General features: G+C 44.0%; 1 protein-coding gene across 1 annotated transcript in view; it reads right to left on the reverse strand.

The window, feature by feature from the left end:
- SHROOM3 (shroom family member 3) overlaps positions 1 to 21797 on the reverse strand; it is a 299140-nt gene that overhangs the window by 8426 nt on the left and 268917 nt on the right. Inside the window, exons 6-9 of the mRNA XM_044912927.1 lie at positions 17342 to 17415; positions 12644 to 13543; positions 10926 to 11417; positions 7905 to 8055 (exon numbers count right to left, since the gene is read on the reverse strand). Coding sequence (XP_044768862.1) covers positions 7905 to 8055; positions 10926 to 11417; positions 12644 to 13543; positions 17342 to 17415 — 1617 coding nt within the window. The remainder of the gene's footprint in view (positions 1 to 7904; positions 8056 to 10925; positions 11418 to 12643; positions 13544 to 17341; positions 17416 to 21797) is intronic.

Raw genomic sequence — 21797 nt, forward strand, 5'->3', positions numbered from 1 at the left:
CATTTTCCAAAAAAAACCCCCACCAATTCTGGCTGGCAGCTCTCGTATTTGCCTGCTACACAACCAGCTAAGGAGCTTCAGCAAAACACCCAGCAGGGTCTGATGATCTGTTCCTATGAAAAGAAGAGCAAGGAGACTCGGATAGAAAGCAGTAGGAAAAATAAACACTGCCTGCTATTACATCTTCCCACATTCCTGTTTGACAGGGTTAAGAGAAGTCAAACGTCTTTACTGCTGCTTTTCAGATAGACAGAGGCTGACCTCTGCATGAAGTCAGCCCAGGACTTACAGGCTGCGTTTCCTGGGCTCACCACTCTCAGTGTCTCCGGATGGCACCTTCTCAGAGAAAACCAGTTGCAACAAATCCAAAGAAGCAGGTGACTACGCAGCAACACTGCTACACTCTAGCCTCACGAAAAGGCCTCTGATTATTCAAATGTTGTGGGATCCATTTCAACCTCATGTCTTGAGCAGTTTCTAGAAAAGTCTTTTAAAGAAACTAAATAGTAGAAAGGAAAGAAGGTAATGGCCTCGTGTTTTTTTCATTCCTAGAACTGTGGCTTCTTTGGAAACTAATATTGTGTCATTGGTTTTGGAACTCAAAGCACTTTTGTTAATAATTTAATTGGTATCGTTAAAAAAAATCCTCATCGTGGCCTTAGAAGCTGATATTTTAAGGGACAAGCGTGCTGATTTTGAATCTGTGAATGAGCAGTGACCGGTTAGGAGAAGTCTGCCCTCACGTGTTGGGCTAGGTTTCTGCTGGACTCAGCTCACCAGCGCTCTCGGGCTCCGATGCAGGCCAGCAGCGCCGAAAGGGTAGCTACTGAGCAAGCATGGCCCGGTGGGCGAGCCCCAGGCCAAGAATGTGACACAGCCGAACTGCAGCCGGGGACCAGGCTCAGCAGTCTAATCCTCCGTCTGTCCTCGGCACCACACCCTGTTTTAGTTCTCAAAGACACCGATGCTGGGCAGAGCCGCAAGCCTCTCTGTACGGGAGCTGATGTGTACACGGGGGCTTCATGGTGTAAGAAGGAATGGAATGAGATCAAAGTGTCTGGGAATGATGCGGGGAGGATCCTGTGGGATGAACCAGTACCCACTCTGTGGCATTCTGATTTCTGAAAGCTCTTTGCTGGGCTGTAATGTCATGTATGAGCACATATGGCCAGGTTGGGATACGTAAGTTACTGAGCAGTCACATCAGTCACGCCTGGCCCAAGTGGTGCATATTTGGGTGGCATTTGATTTTTTAAAAAATTTTTCTAAGCCTTTAAATTATGGAAATTTGGCTTCAAAAAATGCAGTTAAAAGGGATGTGAGTAACTAAGGCAATAAGGGAAAGTTAGCTGTACCAAACAACCATTTCTCTGCCAGGCAGACCTCTTCAAAAAAAAAAAAAAAAAAAAACCAAAAAAACAAAACCCTACCAACTCCTATCTACAGAATTTGCTGTGGCAGAGACAATAGAGGTCTTTTTGGAGGGGTTTGTTTTAGTAACATACTAGTCTCTCGGGAGCTACTTAATTTGCAAGATCATTGACATTTATTCCCTTAACTTCTCAACGGGTGTAAACTGTTAGCATGGTCACCCCGTGTGAGATGCTATTTATAAAGGTTCTTTCTCTAAATATAGTTTAACAGACCCTCCCCTCCCACCTCACCATATGTTTGCAGCAACCCTGCTGGGCCCCTTCCCACCTCTTCACTGCTCCAGGAGTCAGGAGCGGAGGCTCTGACAGAAAACTCACCATCGGGCAAGCTACCTGACCTTTTGGGCCTCCGCGTTCTCACTCAGAGCAAGGGGATAATAATACCTGCCTAAAGCTAATAATGTTTAAATATTAAGCTTTTTCTCTGTGCCAGGCACTATTTAAGTGTTCTGTTCGATTACTACTCACAGCAACCCGATGAGCTAGGTACTATTATTATCCTGGTTTTACTAATGAGGAAAGTAAGGTGGACAGAGGTTAGTTAACTTGCCAGAGCCAGACGACCTGGCTTTTTTGATCACTACCTTAAAATAGTTTATAGGAACGTTATGAGGCTCAAATACAATAAAGCTTGTGCAAGCATTCCGGGAAATAGAAAAGTACTGTACACATGTTTGCGTTATTACTACTTTTCGTGCTATCATTGATCTGGCAACAGGCTGAACAACACACACCCTCGTTGGAGGGCGACCCCTGCAGGGGAATACTAAGCTTCTCCCCTGCATGGCGACGCCACTTTGCCTTCTGCTCAAGGACTTGGGCTGACAGCATGGCCAATCACAGCACTACTAACACGGCTGGCCTCTGCCGGCGGACCGTCTTCATCTCAAGTAAGAGTAATTCGGGACTCCTAGCCCCGTGGCTGGCGTTTGGGGGCAGAGTGGAGTTCAGGCTCCTGCTAGTAAAAATGAGAAGGATAAAGGTATTTCAGCCATAGGCTTTGTTGTTGTTTCTTTGGTTTTAAATGGAAGAGGATCTAGGCAGTAGCACATGGTTGTTTTCTCAGCCGAATTTCATCCAAGAGAGAAAAGTCAGGGGTGATTTTTGTCCCAGTGACAGAAATGGGATCAAACCTCCACCCCCTGCTGGCTGACCTGAGCAAAACAGAAAGATCCTGGGGACTCAACTGCCATTTCAAATGTTCTCTGGCACATTCTCTGTGAAGAGTGGTTCTTTATCATTCATTTCCACTCAGGAGGGCTTGTGATCAGAAAGCTGATCTATTACTCAGCATGGTCTCTTGGTTCTGGGTATCAGGAATCTCTGACACACAAGAAACAATATTGAATTTCTTTAAATTCAACTAAGCCCATCATCCTCCTTCCCTAAAGGACCTCCCTGTTTCAGTTAGGACAGCCATGTAGGCCAGGAACTCGAGAGGCAGCCTTGACCCTCTTCTCTCTACCATGCTCCACGTCTAATCTGTCCCCAGGTTCTGTCCACTTGGCTCCCCCCACCCCCTTTTTAAAAACCCATCTGTTTCTCACGGCTCATATTGCCCTTACACAGGTATCCTCACTTTCCTGTAACGGCCTCCCAACGACCACCTCGGCCTCCGGTCTACCTCCACAGTGGCCAGAGACTGTTCTAAAATGCAAATGTGCCACAGCTGTCTCCCTCCTGGTACGTCCTGGGGAGGGGGAAGAGCGAACAACTCGTGACCTTGGCCAAGATGGCATACACCCACTGCAGCCTCCCTCCCCATTTGGCACAACTAACATCCCTGGACTCTGAAGGGGGGCTCTGTCAAGTTAAGGACGGCAGTGTGTTGGGGCAGGGAGCCAAATGTGAAGTATGACCCAGAGCGGGGGTTCATTTCCTGCCTCCCCCTTTGATGCTCTCGCTCTGACCGGTGCAGAATTGCACGCAGGGTGTGGCAGCACAACTCTGAGAAAAGCCCTGCCTTTAAAACAAGCAGACCAGAAAAGGGGCCTCTGTGAGGTCAAGAATGGGGGGAAAATCCTGTTTGAACCGTCCCTTTTTTCTTCCCCTGGCCCTGGTTCCCAAGAGTAGCTCCCGTCCCCGAGCTGAAAACCGCAGGAGAAAAACCCTTCTTTCTGGTCAGAGGCACTGGCCTGAAGAGTGTCAGGGGAATGCCTACTATTTCTTTTTTCTCTTTTATTGAGGGTGGTCCCAGTCATGCAGAATGGCACGGGCTGCTATAATCAGGAGAACTTGTCTTTCCAGCCAGAGGCCCAGGCAGAGAAGCCGCTGGGAGCCAGAGAATGTGGGGGAAAATACTGAATAGGCGAGATCTGGAAAGAAGATCCCCAAAGTCTGTATATGAACTGACATAAAGCCTAGGCTCAGACTCAAGCTGCACGTGTGTAGGACAGAACCAAAGCAGCACAGCAAAGGCTTTGAGAACTGAACTATGATAGAAGCAACTACCCAAGTCCCAGACTAACCTCTGAATGGTGCATATTTGGGGACAGACCTGTACAATACAGCAAAGGCTCTGAAAACAGAAATGACATTGGAATCTGTACCCAAAGGTGGGACGGAACTTGTACTCTGAAGCTAAATAGTCCGCCTGCTAAAACAAAAACAAAAAAAATCCACATTCTTTAGAGGATTTTAACAGAACTCAGGGTCTCACAACATAATACCCCAAATGTTCAGAATGCAATACAAAATTACCCAATATAAAAAACAAAAATCACAAACAGTAAAACCGTGAGCAGTTCCCAGGGGAAGACCATTAACTGGTGCTAACCCTGAGAGAACCCCAATGCTGGGATTACCAAGGCCCTTAAAATAGCTTTTATAACTTTTCTCCATGGTAAAAGAAACACCCTTGGAATGAAGACATAAGTTGTTGGCAAAGAAATAGACACTACAAAAAACTAACTGAATGGGGACTACCCGGGTGGCTCAGTCGGTCAAACATCCAACTCTTGATTTCAGCTCAGGTCATGATCTCAGGGTCATGAGATTGAGCCCCATGTCAGGCTCTCTGCTCAGCACAGAATCTGCTTTGATTCTCTCTCTCCCTGTCCCTCTGGCCCTCCACCCCCTCATTCTCGCTCTCTCTCAAATAAATAAAATCTAAAACAAAAAACCTAACTGAATGGAAATTTTCTAACTAAAAACTATATTTGAAATTAAGAAAATCACTGGCAGAATGAAGACAGACCTATAGAAATGATCCAATCTGAACAGAGCTTCAGGGACTTGTGGGGCAATATCAAAAGGTCTAATATTTGTAGTACTCAAGTCCCGAAAGGAGAAGAGAGATTAGTGCATAAAAAGTATTTGGAGACATAATGGCTGAGAACTTCCTGAATTTGGTGAAAGACATAAATTTACAGAATCAAGAAGTTAGTAAGTGCCAAATAGGAGAAACCAAAGAAAATCAGGCCCACACGATCATAATGAAACTGCTGAAAATGAAAGAGAAAAAAAATTTTGAAAGCAGCCAGAGAAAAACAACACATGGCATATAGGAGAAACAATACTTAAATGACTGTGCATTTCTCATCAGAAACCATGGGAGCAAGAAAGTGGAACAACAATTTTAAAGTGCTAAAAGAGAAAGAACAGTCAACCTAGAATCCCATATCCAGTGAGAATATCCTTCAGGAATGGCAGCAGAATAAAGACATTCTTAGATGAAGAATTAGGCTAAGAGAAACTGTCACCAGCAGACCCTATTTTAAAAGAAATGCTGAAGCAAATCTTTCAGGCTGAAAGACAGAAAGACCACAGAGAAATCTGGAACTTGAGGAATGAAGAAGAGCAACAGAAATGGGCAGCTGAGAGCCCATCTGGGTCTCTAATGATCTCTTAGGGAAAGCCAATTCTGAGAAACAACAGATTCTTTTTGCCTTTGGAAATATTCCATTAAGTCTCTAAGCCAAAGCCTTTTGGCCTTCAGAATAAAGAATCATGGGATCTGTTGAAGCAAATTTTTGCCTATTAGATATGGCAGGGTTAGGCAAGTAATTTAAAATTCTAGTTATTAAACTGTCTTTAGTTATGTTCAGACAGAAGTTCAGACGATGAAAGGGTTTCATACCTTAATGCTTACATTTACTTGGAACGTTATAATCCATCATCTATGATGTATACATAAAAATATGTTAAAGTAGAATTGATCTCAAAGGCTAATTTCAATTTTTAAAAATATTTATTAATAAATTGGGACTCTAGTTTCCACAGACTCTTGGTGAATTTCATGCCTAGAAGTATATCTCAGGTTATTAATAACTTTAAATATTAGGTAATAAACCATTACTTCGTGAAAGTTAGCAGATGGCTGTACTCTGCCTTGGAACAATCTTGACCCAGCATCAGTTTTTAAAATCACCCTTAGGAAAGTTTGTTGTATATCAGGAAGGGAACTGCATTTTCAACTCTGCTGAGAATACTAATAGATGCCTTCCACAACATTGTTTAAAACTCACATATTTTCTGTTTCCAAATCAGATATGTAAATGCAAGTGACACCAGTGAAAATTCTGTCACACATGAATAAGCTTGTAGTTCATTAAAAAAATCTCCCAGGGTCTTCTACTGCCCAACGGTAAGATCCAAACTCTTCAGCCTTTTACACAGAGCCCCATGTGACCTCCATGACCTTCTGGCCCCTGTGGAGCCTCCCAGCCTCATCGTCTGGGATTCGTCGCCTTCCTTTGTGATCCTCTAAATTTGGTAATTTCTGACTGAGGCAGGGGCCTTTTTGTTTTACATCACAAAATATCAAACTTCTGGCAAAAGCTTTCTTCAGTGTACATACGGTCCCTGTGTTTTTCCAGGTCTTTTTCTAGGCCAGTCCTTTGTCTTGCATGCCTTGTCTCCTCCTCTCACCCTGACTCATTCTGATGACTTCAGTGTAAAATGTGGCAATACAGGTGTGAGAGCAGTTTTGTGGAAATAAAGATAATACGGCACTATGAAAAACACGGCCCCCGCGTAACAAGAAGTGCTCGGTACATGGTACCTGCTGCTACTTCCTGTGAGTTTTCATCCTCTGCCTTTATATTCTTGGTCTAAAAATACTTTTGCCACATAATCATCAGAGTGAGAGGCTGATAATAAAGTGATGGAAACGCTTTTTTTTTTTTTTTTTAAAGCAATGAGTAATTTGTCCCACTGCTACTGTAAAATAGGGAATGTCTACATGTAAAAAAAACCAAAACAAAAACCTGTCAAATATTCAGTGAAAGGGGTCATGACAACCTGGTACCTGTAATGGTGTTTATAGAGCTCCCTCTTTGGGATAAATATGGAGAGACCAGAGCAGGTGGTTTTTTTTTCCTGACCAGAGGACCCATTAAATGGGGGCATTTGGCGGCACTGAAGTAAGGGACGTGCCAGAAGGTGCCACGAGGTAGGTGTTCACACAGGAAAACCTTGGGCTGGGAGAGTGTGTCACTAGAGTGGCCCGTCAGTGTGTCAGCCATATGCTCGGGGGCCCGCGGAGCCAGAGGACCTAGAGCAGTGGGAAGGGAGGAATCCCCCTGATGGAGGGGCTTCCAAAATCCCTAAATCCTCCTGCCCCATGACGCCCTGTTCCCAGGGTCTATATCCTGTGGTCTCAACCCACACCGAAACCAGAGAACTTAGGACACAGAGAGTAAATGAAATAGAATCACATAAGAAAGCTGCTCCTGAAATTGGTACCACTGAGAACCACTTACATTCCAAGCTCAGCAAGAGACAAGCTTTAACAAAGAGTCCTTTTTCAGCATGCAGGCCTGACCCTGACTCGCATGGAGAGCTGAAAGCAGGGGGGCAGGCTGGCGGCCCCTCTGGGGCTGTAGGGAAAGTGGAATGGCAAGCACTTTCTCCCCTGCAGGCACCGTGGGGCTCAGATCTCCAGGGTATGCGGGAAGACAGGCGGCATCACAGGCATTTGTAAAATGCTTTACATTTAAAATTTCTGTGGCAGTATCAACTGCTAACAGCTGAATTCCAATAGTGCTTCCAGGCTCTTTCCTGGGGTATTGCAGAGAGCGCTGGGGAACCTAAAGATTAACATTACCTCTTACAAGTGTCTTTTGACAATCGCTCTTTTCCCTTAAAGTTTCTACGTTTTCTGGTTTCCATGGTCCTTCTGACCATGAAACATGAAAGGAAAATGACCCCGACCATGGGCTTTGGCTGGTCAGCTCTGAGAAGAGTGTTGGGGTGTCTCTGTGTTGGATTAAGCGGCAGGGAACCTGGGTTTTAGTCTCAGCTATGTGACTTTTAGGCAGTAACCTTGACTTTTGTCATCTGTAAAACTGAAAATGACAGGAAAGCTGTGAGAAATCACTGAGTGCCAAGAAGCTGAGGGTCCAGTGACGGTACGGGCAGGACTGGTGATGTGATAGGCCCTTCTCACTCTCCTGCCCTAAGGGGCCAGTAGCCTTGCTAGGACCTTGACTCTCTTTTTGGGGAGAACACAGGCCCCAGTTCTTCCTTTACCTTCTTTTCATTGACATCCACCGGCTCCTCTCCCTCGTTGGCCTCTTCTGGCATATCTTTGATCTTGTTCAGAAGTTCGGCCTTGGGAGCAGACACACTGTAGTAGGCAGGGCAGGTGACCAACATGCCCACTGCTTCCTTGTCTTCACTCCTGCACCATAAAGAACAAAAAAGTTCATAGCACATTCCAGGAGCTTCATGTCACCACCTGCCTGTCCATTCAGAAACGTGTAAAAAGTTCTATTCAGTCCCTTCCCAGAGATCAGGATGAATAAATATTTACTAAGGAGCAACTACTCTGCATAGGGCTCTTGATTCAGGCAGACCTGGGCTGGAAAACGCCAAAGGCAGTACCATGGAAGAAGCCTGGGAGTCAGGCTTATGGATCTGCCAGTTGACTCTGGGCAAGTCATTTAACCTCCCTGCGGGTTTCTCCTTCTGTGATAAATATAAGGATGGTGTTGACTCCCTATTTCACAGACCACGGGGGAGCTGTGACTCCATGACTGTGAAGGTATTTCCAAGGTGCTGCACACATCTCAGATTGCAGGTTGTTACCTAGTCTTCCAGGGCCACCATAATCTTCCTGACGCCTGCTCTAATTGCTGCCTGGACACTTACCACTTTTCCGTCTCATGTAAGCATGATGCGCCAGATGAGCCTAAGAGACCTAGAGCCTGTGCTGGTCAGTGAGGAGAAGATGTGAAGTCGACTCCTTAGTTACACAACAGGGGTTTTGAGAGTTTGGAGAACAAACCAGGAATTGAGAAACCCAGTATCTAGTGTTCTCTGTTTTACTATACCAAGCTGTCTCTCAGAGTATAGGTCAGATGCTACCAGTTGAAGAAATGACGCTGTGGAAGTGGGTTAGGTTCTCTGGGAGAGGTATTTCAATCTGGTGACTTTATTTAACATCTAGGCCATCGTTTTACTGAGGAATAAAGAACCACAAAAAAAAAAAAAAAAAGTCATTTTTACTAGTTTCCTCCTTGCTAGGACTATTCTTCTAAGCAATATAGTTTAATGATAAATGTTCTAAGCAACATTTAATTCAGTTAATTGAAGAAACTGGAAAAGGTCTTTTGATAGGCTTTTCCCCCAGATATATTCATTGCATTACAAATTGGCTTCTCAGGCATTTAATTAACTACCCCTCACAAAGGCTCTTTGCCGAGTCTCATGCACAACAGGGCAATGCTCCTTTCCACCAGAAGATGGCGCATGCCACCCTTTTGAAATTTCTCCAGAAGGTCTCTGCAGCAAAAGTTACATGACCATTTCACTTCTAAATTGACTGAAAGAACGCAAGGAAATGCTAGGAAATGCTTTGCTAAGGATGTATTTGTAAGTTCCTTTGGACTTTCTAAAGCAAGTGGTCAGAGAACAGAATGAATGGAAGCTCCTAACTTTGATCTACTACAAACACCCATACTTAAGTGACTGGCACACCCACAGAGACACATCTTTGGGTCCCTCATGGAACCCAGTGGACTGCCCTGCACATTGTAGGAACTCAGTAAATGTTTGCTAAACACATGACCCTGGATAAATCACTTCACCTCAGTTAGTCTCTGCCAAGTCTGAAGAAGGGGATGGATAAGGGGATGGTTCAGGCCTCATATTAGGAGAGTCTCCAACAAACATTCAAAGAGCTCATAAGGACTCCATAACTCTTTCCTTTCTCCCCCTCCCGCAAATCAAAACATAGTATTCCTGTTAGTAATTTAGTTAGGATTAGTTGGGAATTTCTAAAAGGCAAGACCGAATTTAGATGAAATGCTGTTTTTATTTAGTCTAGAAGCCACTAACTGTGGAGTTCCAGTCCATCAATCCACATAGCTTTCACTGAAAATTAAAAAGAAAACAAAAACCACCCTAAACGTTTCCCATAGTCATCCTTTAAGGAAATCAAACATGCAAGAAAATACTGCAATAACCCAGGAGAAAGCAGAAGAATGGCAAATACAGACGGCTCACCCCGGTGCCTGGGGTCTGGGACGCATCACACCACAGTAAACACACGCTCAGGGCGGCTTCAGGAGCAGAGGCTCACCAGCTGAACAAAACCGTAAGAGCGTGCCCACATTCTGGTCTTTCTTGCTGTTCAGGATGAAGCGAACATCCATCCTAACTCTTGAAACGTGGATGGATGTCAGTGTAGTAAATAAACCCATTTGTCTAGGCTTCATCCTTCTTACAGTCTGTGCTCACCTCTGCCTTGCGGAGGCCTCTGATGGGCTCACTCCCCCTGCCTCTCTCCGCACGGACCCCTGGGGGGCTCTCTATCAAGGTGACTCTGACAGAGAATGGGCAGTTGCTTGCTTACTGAGGTGGGGGCACTGTAAAATCATTAAGAGAGCGGGCACGGTCATAGTGCCGAGTTCAAATTCAGATGCCACCACTCTCACATGTTCTAGGACTTTGGTCGGGCATGGTCTTAATTTCTCTGTGCTTCGGTTTGCTCACTTGTAAAAGGGAGATACAATTGGTAGCTATGTCAGGAGGTTCTTGTGAAGACTAAATGAAATGTTTATATAAAAAATTAATACAATGATTAACACAAAGAATGTGAACAATATTAACGGTATTAATGGCAGTTGTCACCACTATTAATAAAATAATAATAATAATAATATTATTAACTGACCGCTCTCTTCTTTATCCTTTCTGATGGACATGGCGTGACTTTGATAAGAAAGCTGACCACAGCCTGTCCACAGTCCAGCCTCTTTTTCTGAAACCCAGAAGAACACAATGCCTCTGTGGTAACCCCCTCTGAACACCACAGGAATGATGTATCAGGAGCATTTTTGTTGTTGGGCAAGTGCCTGGTAACTCAAGGGCGGTCAGTCCCACGTCCTACTCCTCAGAGCCATTCTCCTAAGACTGAGATGGAGCGTCACTTTTGGGTCGGAATCTCTGGAGGCAGGAAAACATCAGGTAAGTTGTCCTAGACTTACCACCACCCCCACGGAAGGAGTTTAAATGTAAGTCTCTTTGTGGGCATTGCCAGGGACTTACCTCTTGCCTTCATATTCTGCACAGTTGACAGTCCTCTGCATGGCCTTTCTCTTTATGCTGTTCTCCTTCAGCAAGTTAACATCTCGGGGAAATAAACCTTCCATCAGGTCCATAGTTGTCTTCATTCTGGAGTCTGGATCCAAAATGTCTGCCAGAGATTTGTCCTGGTGGACAATTTCCTTGGCCAGAGCCTCTGTTCTGATGTCTTCTGAGGTCTTCTGAGGGCCAGAACTGACATTCTTTTCTAAACCCTGAGTCCCACAGACTGGGTCATGGATGGGAGGTGGCTGCCCGGGGCTTGGCTGCTTGCCAAGAGCCCCATCGAGTTGGGGCAGAGCACCCATGCTGGAAGGTGGGTTGGTCTCGTTGGCCTCCGAAACCTTGATTGAAGTTTGGGATCTGAAAGCCGGTATCTGACTACCAACCAAATGGACTGTACCGGGAATGGGCCTTTCCTTGGCAACTGTCGCCTTGGCAAATTTGCTGGAGCTGCTAGGGATATTAAAAAAGAGAGGGTAAGAGAGGAGTCAGCAGAAAGGTAGGAAGACCAGGGGGAAGTCTTCCACATCAGGGCTGTGGCTTCTCACATGAGGAATGGTGGGGACAAGGTAGTCCTCAGAGGTTATCATTCCCCCCAAACTGCAGGGTCCTAAAGGGCGTTCTCCTCAGCCCAGCAGTTGGTACAGGGAAGCTGTGTGACTTTTTAAGGGGGATGGATCTGGTAGGAATTCAGCTTTGGTGAATGTGGCAGTGAGATTCCAGAGCTTTCTGAAAGGTCCAGGGGAACAGAGGGCAGGGCTGGTACATCATTCCTGTGGTGTTTAGAGGGGGTTACCACAGAGGCATTGTGTTCTTCTGGGGTTCAGAGATCACTTGTCCCAGGGACTATTTGTTGGGAAGGGCTTCTACCCATTCTTTTGGCTTTCACAAGGTTTTCCCTACACATTAACTGACCGCTCTATTCTTTATCCTTTCTGATGGACATGGCGTGACTTTGATAAGAAAGCTGACCATAGCCTGTCCATAGTCCAGCCTCTTTTTCTTTTGAGTGAGGCTGCCTCTAGGCTAATCTATATGTCTGTCTCTCCCTACACACACACACACACACACACACACACACACACGTGTCTCCCTGCACACACACACACGTGTCTCTCTCCCCCTGCACACACACACACACACACACACACACACACACCCAGTGTGTGTCTAGCATGGCCTGAGGCTAGGCAGGTAAACCTGCTAGGCCTCAGCATCACAAGGCCCACGTACACTCACAGAGAAGCCCTATTTTCTAGTATCAGCTCTATCGGTAATAAAAGTGATATTTTTGTCTTCTGTGTCTTCCTCCTTTGTCTTCTTAACTGATTCAGAACTCAAGCAGGGAAGAGGCATGTTATTTACTTGGACCCTTTGAATTTATCCTGTCCATAGAGTGAACTCTGCCTTTTGGGCTTTGGTGTTCACTGTCAGTACTCTTGTTCTTTGTTCCCAGTGCTAGTCTTGGGTACTACGGTAACGACCAGCCAAGGTAAACAAATGAAACCGTTCTGCTAGTTTCATGACTTAACTGTATAGAAAATCTCCACACCAGGGCTCTCCAGTGGCCAATGGAAGGAGGATCTGGGGAGTCTGCAGTGTGAAAATCTCTCACAAGAGGGCCATCCTTTCCTTCCTCAGCTGGGGGGCTTGCCCTACACAGAGTATGCCCACTTTACCTGGTACAGGGCTCCTTGTAATCCTCACTGACCAGCTCTGCCTCATACGTAGCTTGGGGAGGAGGTGGAGGGAAGTCGTCCAAGCTATTCACAGGTGTGTCCTGGCTCAGTGGAGGCGGTGGGGGTGGGGGCAGGTCAAATGTGGGACTGGAAGTGGCATTGGGGTACAAGTCCTTCACAAACACTTCATCATCAGTGTCCTCCCGAGGTGGTGGGGAGGCCTTCAGGACTGACTCAGATATTCGGAGGGAGAGCCTCCCTGGAGTGCTTGGGGTCCCAAGAGGCGTGTCCTCAAGAGTGCTGCTTGAGCTTGGAGGAGCCTGCCGTGTTTTGTAGTGCTTCAGGTTTGCAAACTCAGGTGACGAAGAGTCCTCAGGGAGGCTGTCCTCTCTGACTGCGTGGGCCCACTTCACCCGAGGCGGGGCAGGCCGCTGAGGCAGTGAGACCCGCCTCCTTGTTGCCTCTTCCATCCCATGCTCTGGGCTGTTGGGCTCATGGCCTCTTGGACTGGCAGGCTGGACGAGGCCGTGACCGTCACTTCTGTGGGTCACTGCTTGGGTGTGGGGCGGAAGAGGCTGTTGCCCCATTGGACCATCCCTTCCAGTCGGCTGATCGGTTGCGGCCTGAGAGCTCAAGGGTGCGGGGGAAGGCAGAGCAGAGCCGAGTGGAGTCAAGGGTGCAGCCCTGCTGTCTGTGAGGTGCCCTGGCATTCCTGTGGGGAGCAGCCCAGGGCAAGGCATTGTTCTGCTAGCCTGCCTTTGAGGGTCCAGGGGTCCAGGACATTTGCTGGCGACAGAGGCACCACCAACTGCTTTGCAGCCTGGACCACCCCAACGAGGGCTGGGATGGTGTTTGAGCAACGACATGTCCTCATGGCCTCTTTCTGAACAACTGAATGACCTGGAGCAGGATACAAACACAGGGTTATGGCTCAGAAGAAAGGGGCAGATACTGAACCCAGAGTTCATTACACAGATGGGAAAGCATTTAGGGAAAAGGATTCCAGAGAAGCTGCTCATACAAAGAACCGAGTTTTAAAAAGATGCCAAACAGGCATAAACTCCTACAGGAAAATGTCAAATGGTAGACCTGGGGCCACAAGGCATTTCCTATTATTAGCTCGCTCTCACTGCTCACCGCCCCGCCCCCCCTCCGCCCCGAGCACACATATCCTGGCTTTGCAGGGCAGACTTCAGGATCTAAAAGGAAACAGGTACATTTCTTCAGCCCCTTTTAGGACTGCTTTGGGAAAAGAGTGCTGCCTTATTCTCTCCCAGTGTGATCCCCATGGGAGAGGTCTGTTTGGAAAGCATCAGCGAGGGCTGCTGAATCTGAAGGATTTACCATTTTCGCTTAGTCTCCTAGTGTTTTCATTTTTTAGAATGGAAAGTAAGAAGGAGGGGGAGAATCTCACCCAAGGAGCTAATAAGCAATTATCTCTGGAGAGAGAGATTGATCATAAGGAGCAAAGAGGGTACACGGTAATTTAAACCCCTGTCCTCTACCTTGGCTCTGAGGACAAACCCAACAATTTCCAATACTTTTGTTACTATGTTCCATACGACAACAGAAATCCGCAGCACTGCCTGCTACCCTGCAAGTTAATGTGAGCATAGAACCAACCTCCAGCAAACCCATCCTAATTTGAAAATTCCACATTTGGAGCTCCCTGACTGGTATGCAAGTGAATCTGGAGAGCAGATGGAACTTTTCATTTTGCAGATCTGAGTCCTTGAGGGAGCTGTGCTTCAGTCCCCGGGCAGAGCCCCAGCACAGGCCTGCATAAAACCATCCAAGCACCAGGCAAGGGTAACGCGGCATATGGAAGGGAAAGACGGCAAAGAACCAAATTAGCTCTTCTCGTGATGTTATTTTTTCTGTATTATACATGCAGATGGTTAAGGGGCCCATCTCTCTCAGATGCAAACTTGCCCTTCCTCTGAAATATCCTTTTCATGTAGAGGCGGTTTATTTACCAGGAACCTCTCAATATCTAAGATTGGCTACTCTGTACTTCTTGGTGGGTTCCCAAATGGGTGAACTGAAAATCCAAAGGCAGGGGACCTGCTGGGTGCTTTCCTTCCGTATTCATTTTGGTATCCTCAGTACTTGGTACAAAGTACCCTCTCAGTAAATGTCTGCTGAACAAGCAAGGTCTCTGCCCAATTGCTGTTTAGACTAGGATATAAACTATTCTTTAAACTCAGCATCCTCTAATTGGACATGGAATAACTGGAATCTGTTTTAATGACTAACTTGGGTACCTTCATTTTATTATATTTGTATCTTGAGGCTTTTTTAAAAGGAGAGACATCGCTAAAAACCAAAATAATTATTTATCCTTTATTTAAAATAAAGCCCAAATAAACGTTGATGTATTTTTAGTTTTTGTTTAATCTTCTTAGTTTATAAGAACCATACTTAAATTGGGTATTCTTGAAGGTAATATGTGAGTTAAATGCTTAGCCTGGTTGAGAATGCGTCTCCTTGGTGATTGTATTTTTTCAAGAACAAAGGATAGGGTAAAAGATTTTGTTTGAGTGTCTTTTATTTTTATTATTTTTTAAAGATTTTATTTATTTGTCAGAGCAAGCACACAAGCAGGGGGAGTGGCAGGCAGAGGGAGAGGCAGGCTTCCCGCTGAGCAGGGAGCCCAATGTGGGACTCGATCCCAGGACCCTGGGTTCATGACCTGAGCCGAAGACAGACGCTTAACCGACTGAGCCACCGAGCCATCCTTGAGTCTCTTTTATACTAGAGTGTGAGAGGCAAACAGCTGTTGATAGGTATCTAGGAATCCTAACATTCAAGAATGGAGTTTGAAAGCATTTAGTCTCTTTTTTTTTTCCTTCATAGCTTTTTTTTTTAATGTGATAAACATAAAATTTACTAGTCTATTTTTAAATGTTTGGTTCAGTAGTGTTAAGAATATCCATATTGTTGTGCAACAGATCTCCAGAACTCTCTCTTCTTGTAAATCTGAAACACTATACCTACTAAGTAACAACTCCTCCCAGCCCTTATCACCTCTACTTCCTGTTTCTATGGATTTGACTACTTTAAGATGCCTTATATAAGTGGAATTAGAGTATTTGTCTTATTGTCTCTGATGTATTTCATTTAGCATGATGTCCTCAAGGTTCATCCATATTGTAGCATGTGCCAGAATTCCCCTTTTAAGACTAAATAATACTCTATTATATGAATGTACCACATTTTTAAAATCTATTGATGGACATTTTTGTTGCTTTCACTTCTTTACTATTGTGAGTAGTGATGCTATGAACATGGGTATGAAAATACCTCTTTGAGACATTGCTTTCAACTCTTCCCGATACAGACTCAGAAGTGGGACTGCTAAGGGATATGGTAGATCTTTTTTTAGTTTTTTTTGAGGAACCTACATCCTGTTTTCCAAGGCAGTTGGACCATTTTGCAATCCTACCAACAATTGGTTTTGGTGGGGGGAAAGACATTTATTACCAGGCTATAAATTAGGGGTGGTAGGCAGCGGGGGAGGGGGGGAAAGGAGCCTAGTAGTCATGTTTGCACAAGGGGTCCAATGTCTTCAGATGCTCACCAACACTTGTTTTCTTACGGTTTTGTTTTGTTTTTATAGTAGCCATCCCAATAGGTATGAGGTGGTATCTTATTGTGGTTTTGATTTGTGTTTCTCTGAGAGTGATGTTGAGCATCTTTTCATATGCTTGCTGGCCATTTTTTATCATCTCTGGAGAAATGTCTACTCAAGTTCTTTTTGTAATTGAGGTATTTGATTTTTTGTGGTTGAGTTGAGTTTCACCTTTGACTTTAGACAATTCTCTTTTGGCAATGCTCTAGGTCACTGTCAGTTTTCCCTTGTCTCTAGCTTTTAAGCAATGCACTGAAACTAACCAAAGTTCTGAGCCTCACCTTGAATACTTTCTTCACTTTAAGCACAACTATGGGAGCAAGAGCACGTAGCCAGCGAAGTCTGCTAGTAAAGAAGGTAACTTAATACCCACTTCCTGACACCACATGGGCTGCTTTTTTTTTTTTTTTTTTTTTTTTTTTTTAAGAGAGAGAGAGAGTGAGTGGAGGGGGGAGCAGACTCCCCGCTGATCAGGGAGCCCAACTCCGGGCTCAAACCCTGAGCCAAAGGCTGGCTCTTAACCAACTGAGCCACCCAGGCACCCCTTGATGGCAATTTTAAACTAACTCTCCTATTTTCTATCCCTCAGTGCCTAAAAATTATGATTGGGAGCTTTATTTTTTACCTCGTGTGCTTCTGATAAATTTGTCTTGCTCTGGGAAGCTGTTCATGAGATGCTCATTCTTCCGCTAGTGCTTTAGTCACCAGACTTGATCCTTTGTGCACAGAACCCGGAGAGAGCCACACAAGTGAGGCCCCAGTTGTGAGCCATAGGATATGCTTGAGAAGAGCATCTCCAGGAACTACTCTAAGGCTAACCTTAACTGAAGTCAACTACTGCCTCCCTAGTGCACAATCAAAACCCATTCTGAATAAGTATCATTCTTAGAGAAAGTCACCTATAAATAAAAAATTTAGACGTTTCCTATGGCCTAGACAAATTGAAAAGGCGGCACACAATAACACGAAACATATTAATGTCACATTTCCCTTTCTCGTAGAGCAGAAGAGAAGCATTTAACTCCAGCATTCATAAGGCAGAGGGCCTCATAAATACATGTACATACCTGGACCCAGGGCCAGCCAGATAACATGGATCCTTCACAAGACCAAAGCTGTTGCTTTCCCCCAAAACCACATCCTTGAAACACAAGAAAGGCACAGCATTATGACCCACAAGGAGGCATTTAAATTTACCAAGAGGCTGGAGGTAGAAAGGAGAAGGAACCTTTGTTGGAGGCCTACTACTTAGTGTCAGGCCCCAACACAGCACTGTTGCATACTATCCACTTCACCCGCACAGCCCCAGCAACACTGTCAACCCCAGAGCAGTGAGGATGACATGGGCCCAGAGCAGTTACCCTTCCCAAGTGGCAGAGCTAGGATTTGCACCTCAGTCTGTCTGCCCAGGTGTCTCTCCTCACAAAAACGTTTTCTAAGCAGAAGTCTGATGACAGTTACCTCCAGGGTTCAGAATAACCACTATACTTGAAATACAATGATGAAAATTATTTCAGAGGGCCAAACTTTTGAAACAGCAATAGGGAAATATGGGAGATGACAAGGAAAATGATCGTTTATTGAATTTAGCAAAAAAATCTCAAATGTTCTGAGTTCTAATTAGAGAAAAGATATGCATCTGGCTTGTAATCAGGTTGAAGTATATTCCCTTCAGGAAAAAACATCTCACCCACATGTAATTATCAGTAACTCTGGTAACTTTTCAGGGGTAGTCATTACTTGTTTTTGTTTTTAAGTAAGGGTATATAGACTGGTTTCCTGAAAGGGTGATAGGTGAGGTGTTCTTTGGCTTTTTTGGTGAGTTTTTGATAGCATAAAATTTGGCCCACGTGAACAGGTCTTGATGCAGACAAGGATGTTGTTATTGATAATACATTTAATTTTCAATTATTTATAAATAACAGAAACTAAATCCATATTGATCCCTACCCTTAGTTTTAGCAACTTATTTCACCATTAATCTGTCCACTTTTTGTTGTTGTTCCAGTCAGTGGTAGAAGTACTGAAAGGCAATAGAAAAAAAGAGCTGAAGGTGGTAGTAGGCCTGAAGGGAAAACAAACACGTGAATATTGTGAACTGCAGTTATCCCTTATTGCATTTACTGAGTCCCAGACACTGCAAAGTACCTTAAAATCCTCAAATTATGTGCCTGGAATTGTATCAGGTAACTTAGTAGTCCCTCTGTTATTTAATCTATAACACTAAGGTGAGGGAGGTAACTGCAGCTCAGAGAGGTGAAGTATTTACCCACAGTTAAAGTGGAGGAGCGAGCATTCAAACCATGATGTCTTCAAAGCCCAAAATCTGTCCTTGGCATCTTCGTAAGTGAGTAGAGGCTGGGCTGGATGCAATCAGATTTGAATACTCTGAGAAAAAGGAGTTCTATGCGTCTCCGATTTGCTCAAATATCACTCTAGGGAATGGGAATTCCTGCTCTCCATGGAACCTTATGGTCCTTCTAAAATCTTTCCCCACTCCACCCCCCTCTTGACAAGAATGTGCAATTAACTGGGAATGCCTCTAGATCCCCTGTGAGGTCCTTGCCCACTAACAATTAAGTCTATATTCCCATTTTCTTATTTCCTTTGAATTTCAGTATGAGAAGGAGTTTAGTTTAACCTCTGCAGTCACATGAGTTGGCCCCCAGAATATCAAGCTTAAGTTGGTATTTATGTGGGTGTGCACAAGATAAAGGAAGTTAGATCTACTAATAGGCCATTAAGAAAACTCTCTAACTCTGTCGATGACAATATCATTTGGACAGAAGTCCAACCTCGTACAAGCCCAAGGAGATCAGTTTCTGTTGCATTTACTTGTTCTGATTTGGGCATATATTCACTGCCAAAGAAGACTTTATACTTCCTACCAGTTTATAGAAAATAAACTACTTACGGCAATTTAGGAAACAGCAATGGCTACGGGGGAAATACGAGGTATATTCCAATAGATACTTGGGTAAATGTCTATTTGTGTTTGTTAGTTATCTGACTTCTGATGACTGACCTAAAAAAATACCCCTGTTCTTAGTCTTCGTTAGGCATAGCAAACTTTATAAACCTAAAGTTGAGTCCCAATCCTTACACTCTTGCTTTGGGTTCGGAGTTAGATATCCTACTAACTCTGTGGCCAGTGAAATATGATGATGATAGTATTCATCTACTTTGGATATCAGTTTCCAAGTATCTGCAAAAATGAATTAGGAATCCATTTGAGAAAGCTTAAAATTTTATTTAAATGTGAATAACAGTAATCAGTAAATGTTAAAATGAAATCAATTCATTGGCTTGAAGTTTTCAGATATTTAACTCTTGCCTCCTCCCTCCCCCAGTCTTTTTTTATTCAAGGAGGGAATATGGTATAGTGACTTGCAGAATCTGGAGTCAGACAGCATGGGGTCAAAAACCTCCCTCCCACTACCTTGGGCAAATTTCTCATCCTTTCTGTGTCTCAGATCCCTCATCTGTAATACAGAGAGAACAGTAGTATCTACTTCTTTGCGTAGATGTGAGGATTATTTTTATGTTTATAAGACATGTAGAACAATGACTGGTGCATACACAGTAGACATTTATTATTACTAGCTATTTGTAACTTCACATTTTGTGGAAAGGTGATTCTGTTTATGCACAAGCTTGAATGGGTGCTTCCTGAGGGGTGCTAAAATGATTTACAAGCTGCATTCTACAGAATCAAGCCTATATCCAACACTGTGGGATGAACTAAGCAATTTCCTCAGCAATTAAATGATGTTTGTCACACCATCACATGGTGAATATCTTATCTATCAGGAACCAAGGTCTCTGTAAATACAGTGAGAACCAGAGAAACCTCTAACTAACTCAGCATCTGGAAAAAGCAACTCCCAGCCAGAAATCTTATTTCTCCAAAGGTTTCTTTTTATAGCCTTTGCTGGATTCTAAATCTATGCAATGAATAGGTGTAAATTTTCATCTCTGAAGCAGAAATATTTGGGTATTTTCTGGCAGCTTTTCCAGGGCCCACCCATTTTAAAAAGGTTAAGTTTTCCAAAGTTTCATAGAAAGTAGGAAATAGGCAAGAATTTGATGTGTCCTTCAGCGCCATCACTAATATCCATTTGTTCTGCAGTTACACTTTTCAAATGAAGAAGAATTAAGAGAGAAGTAGTAAAAGGTTGCATGTTTCAGAGAGAACCATCGCTGGCTAAGGAGAGGCCCAGGCCTCCTGAGTGTCTGAGCAGGTCTCAGGCTACGAGTGGTGGCAGCCTTCTGCAGTTATTTAGGTGCAAGAATGATCAATTTGTATAAACAGAGAAACTGATTTCCATGTTGACCTTGTCTGGGAGGCAGAAACTGTCCTCACTAATGGACTTCTGAAAAGGAACTGAATCCTTGTCAAAAGCTTATAAAATCCTGCTCTATAAGCATCTGGCTGGCAGGAGCAAGGAACATTTGTTCAGGATGCCATGGAATGAGCCAGCCCCAGAAAACGACTTCATATTTTGGCTTTAACTTAGTAGGCAGACAGTTTCTGCAGGGTTACTTAATTTCTCAGAGTTCTCTAAAGCTGGGATGAGACAAATTCTTATTGAATACCTTCATTAAAGCTTAATAATAATTGTAAAGTCTCTAGAATTCATGCACATTAAAAAAATACAATATCCTGAAATAAGAACCACAGTAATTGTGTAGAGACTAGTTTTGTTTTTTAACTAGTTCTACAAATAGGGTAGAGGATGGCTATATGAAGAAGATGCAAGGCGAAGACCTTGCCGTGGACCAGGTCTTGGGGCAGGCAAGGTCTGGTTGCTGGTGGGAGAATGGGAGAAGGATGCTCCAGAGCACAGTCCCGGCACAATTACAGTCTGGGGGCTGGTAATCTGTTTTCAGAATTTGTAGGAGCAAAGCAGCACAGAGAAAGTATTTCATTTTGAAAATATTCCCCTTCTGGCATCAGAGTCCCCAAATTAAATATCTAAATATGGTATTCTCTTTATTGAAGAGGATGTAAATAATGTTCTGTACTTTTCTAAAAGTTTTTCAAATAACGTATTCAGCTGGGATTTGGAGGAATTTCGTCATTTCCCTACACCTATGTTTTAGCTTTATTTCCCAGTTTACCACTTTCTCAATATTTGGGGAGAAAGCAGAGTAACATTCAGAGCCATCCAACCAATTCCCCAAAGGAGAATAATGAAATATAGTAAGAAATAAATAGCCGAATATGACTTAGTTTTCACCTCAACATTTCTCTTTTCTTTAGAGAACATGGGAAGAAAAATTAAAATGTTGGGGTCGTTATGCTACTGAAGTTCATCAAACTAGCTGAAATTGTACGTTACATACATGGATTTTAAGTGTTTTAGTGGTAGGATAAGGAGTAGAAATTAGCTCTGTGCTTCATTCTGAGGGGAAGAAAATGGTTAGTGAAAGCTTGTGGAGGATTGCCTCTATACAATTTTTTGTGCATTTATCCTGGAGAGAAAGTATTTCTGGGTGTTTTGAAACAAAATATCTAGATGG

The sequence above is a fragment of the Neomonachus schauinslandi genome, chromosome 2, assembly GCF_002201575.2.
Source record: "Neomonachus schauinslandi chromosome 2, ASM220157v2, whole genome shotgun sequence".
NCBI classification, from domain to species: domain Eukaryota; kingdom Metazoa; phylum Chordata; class Mammalia; order Carnivora; family Phocidae; genus Neomonachus; species Neomonachus schauinslandi.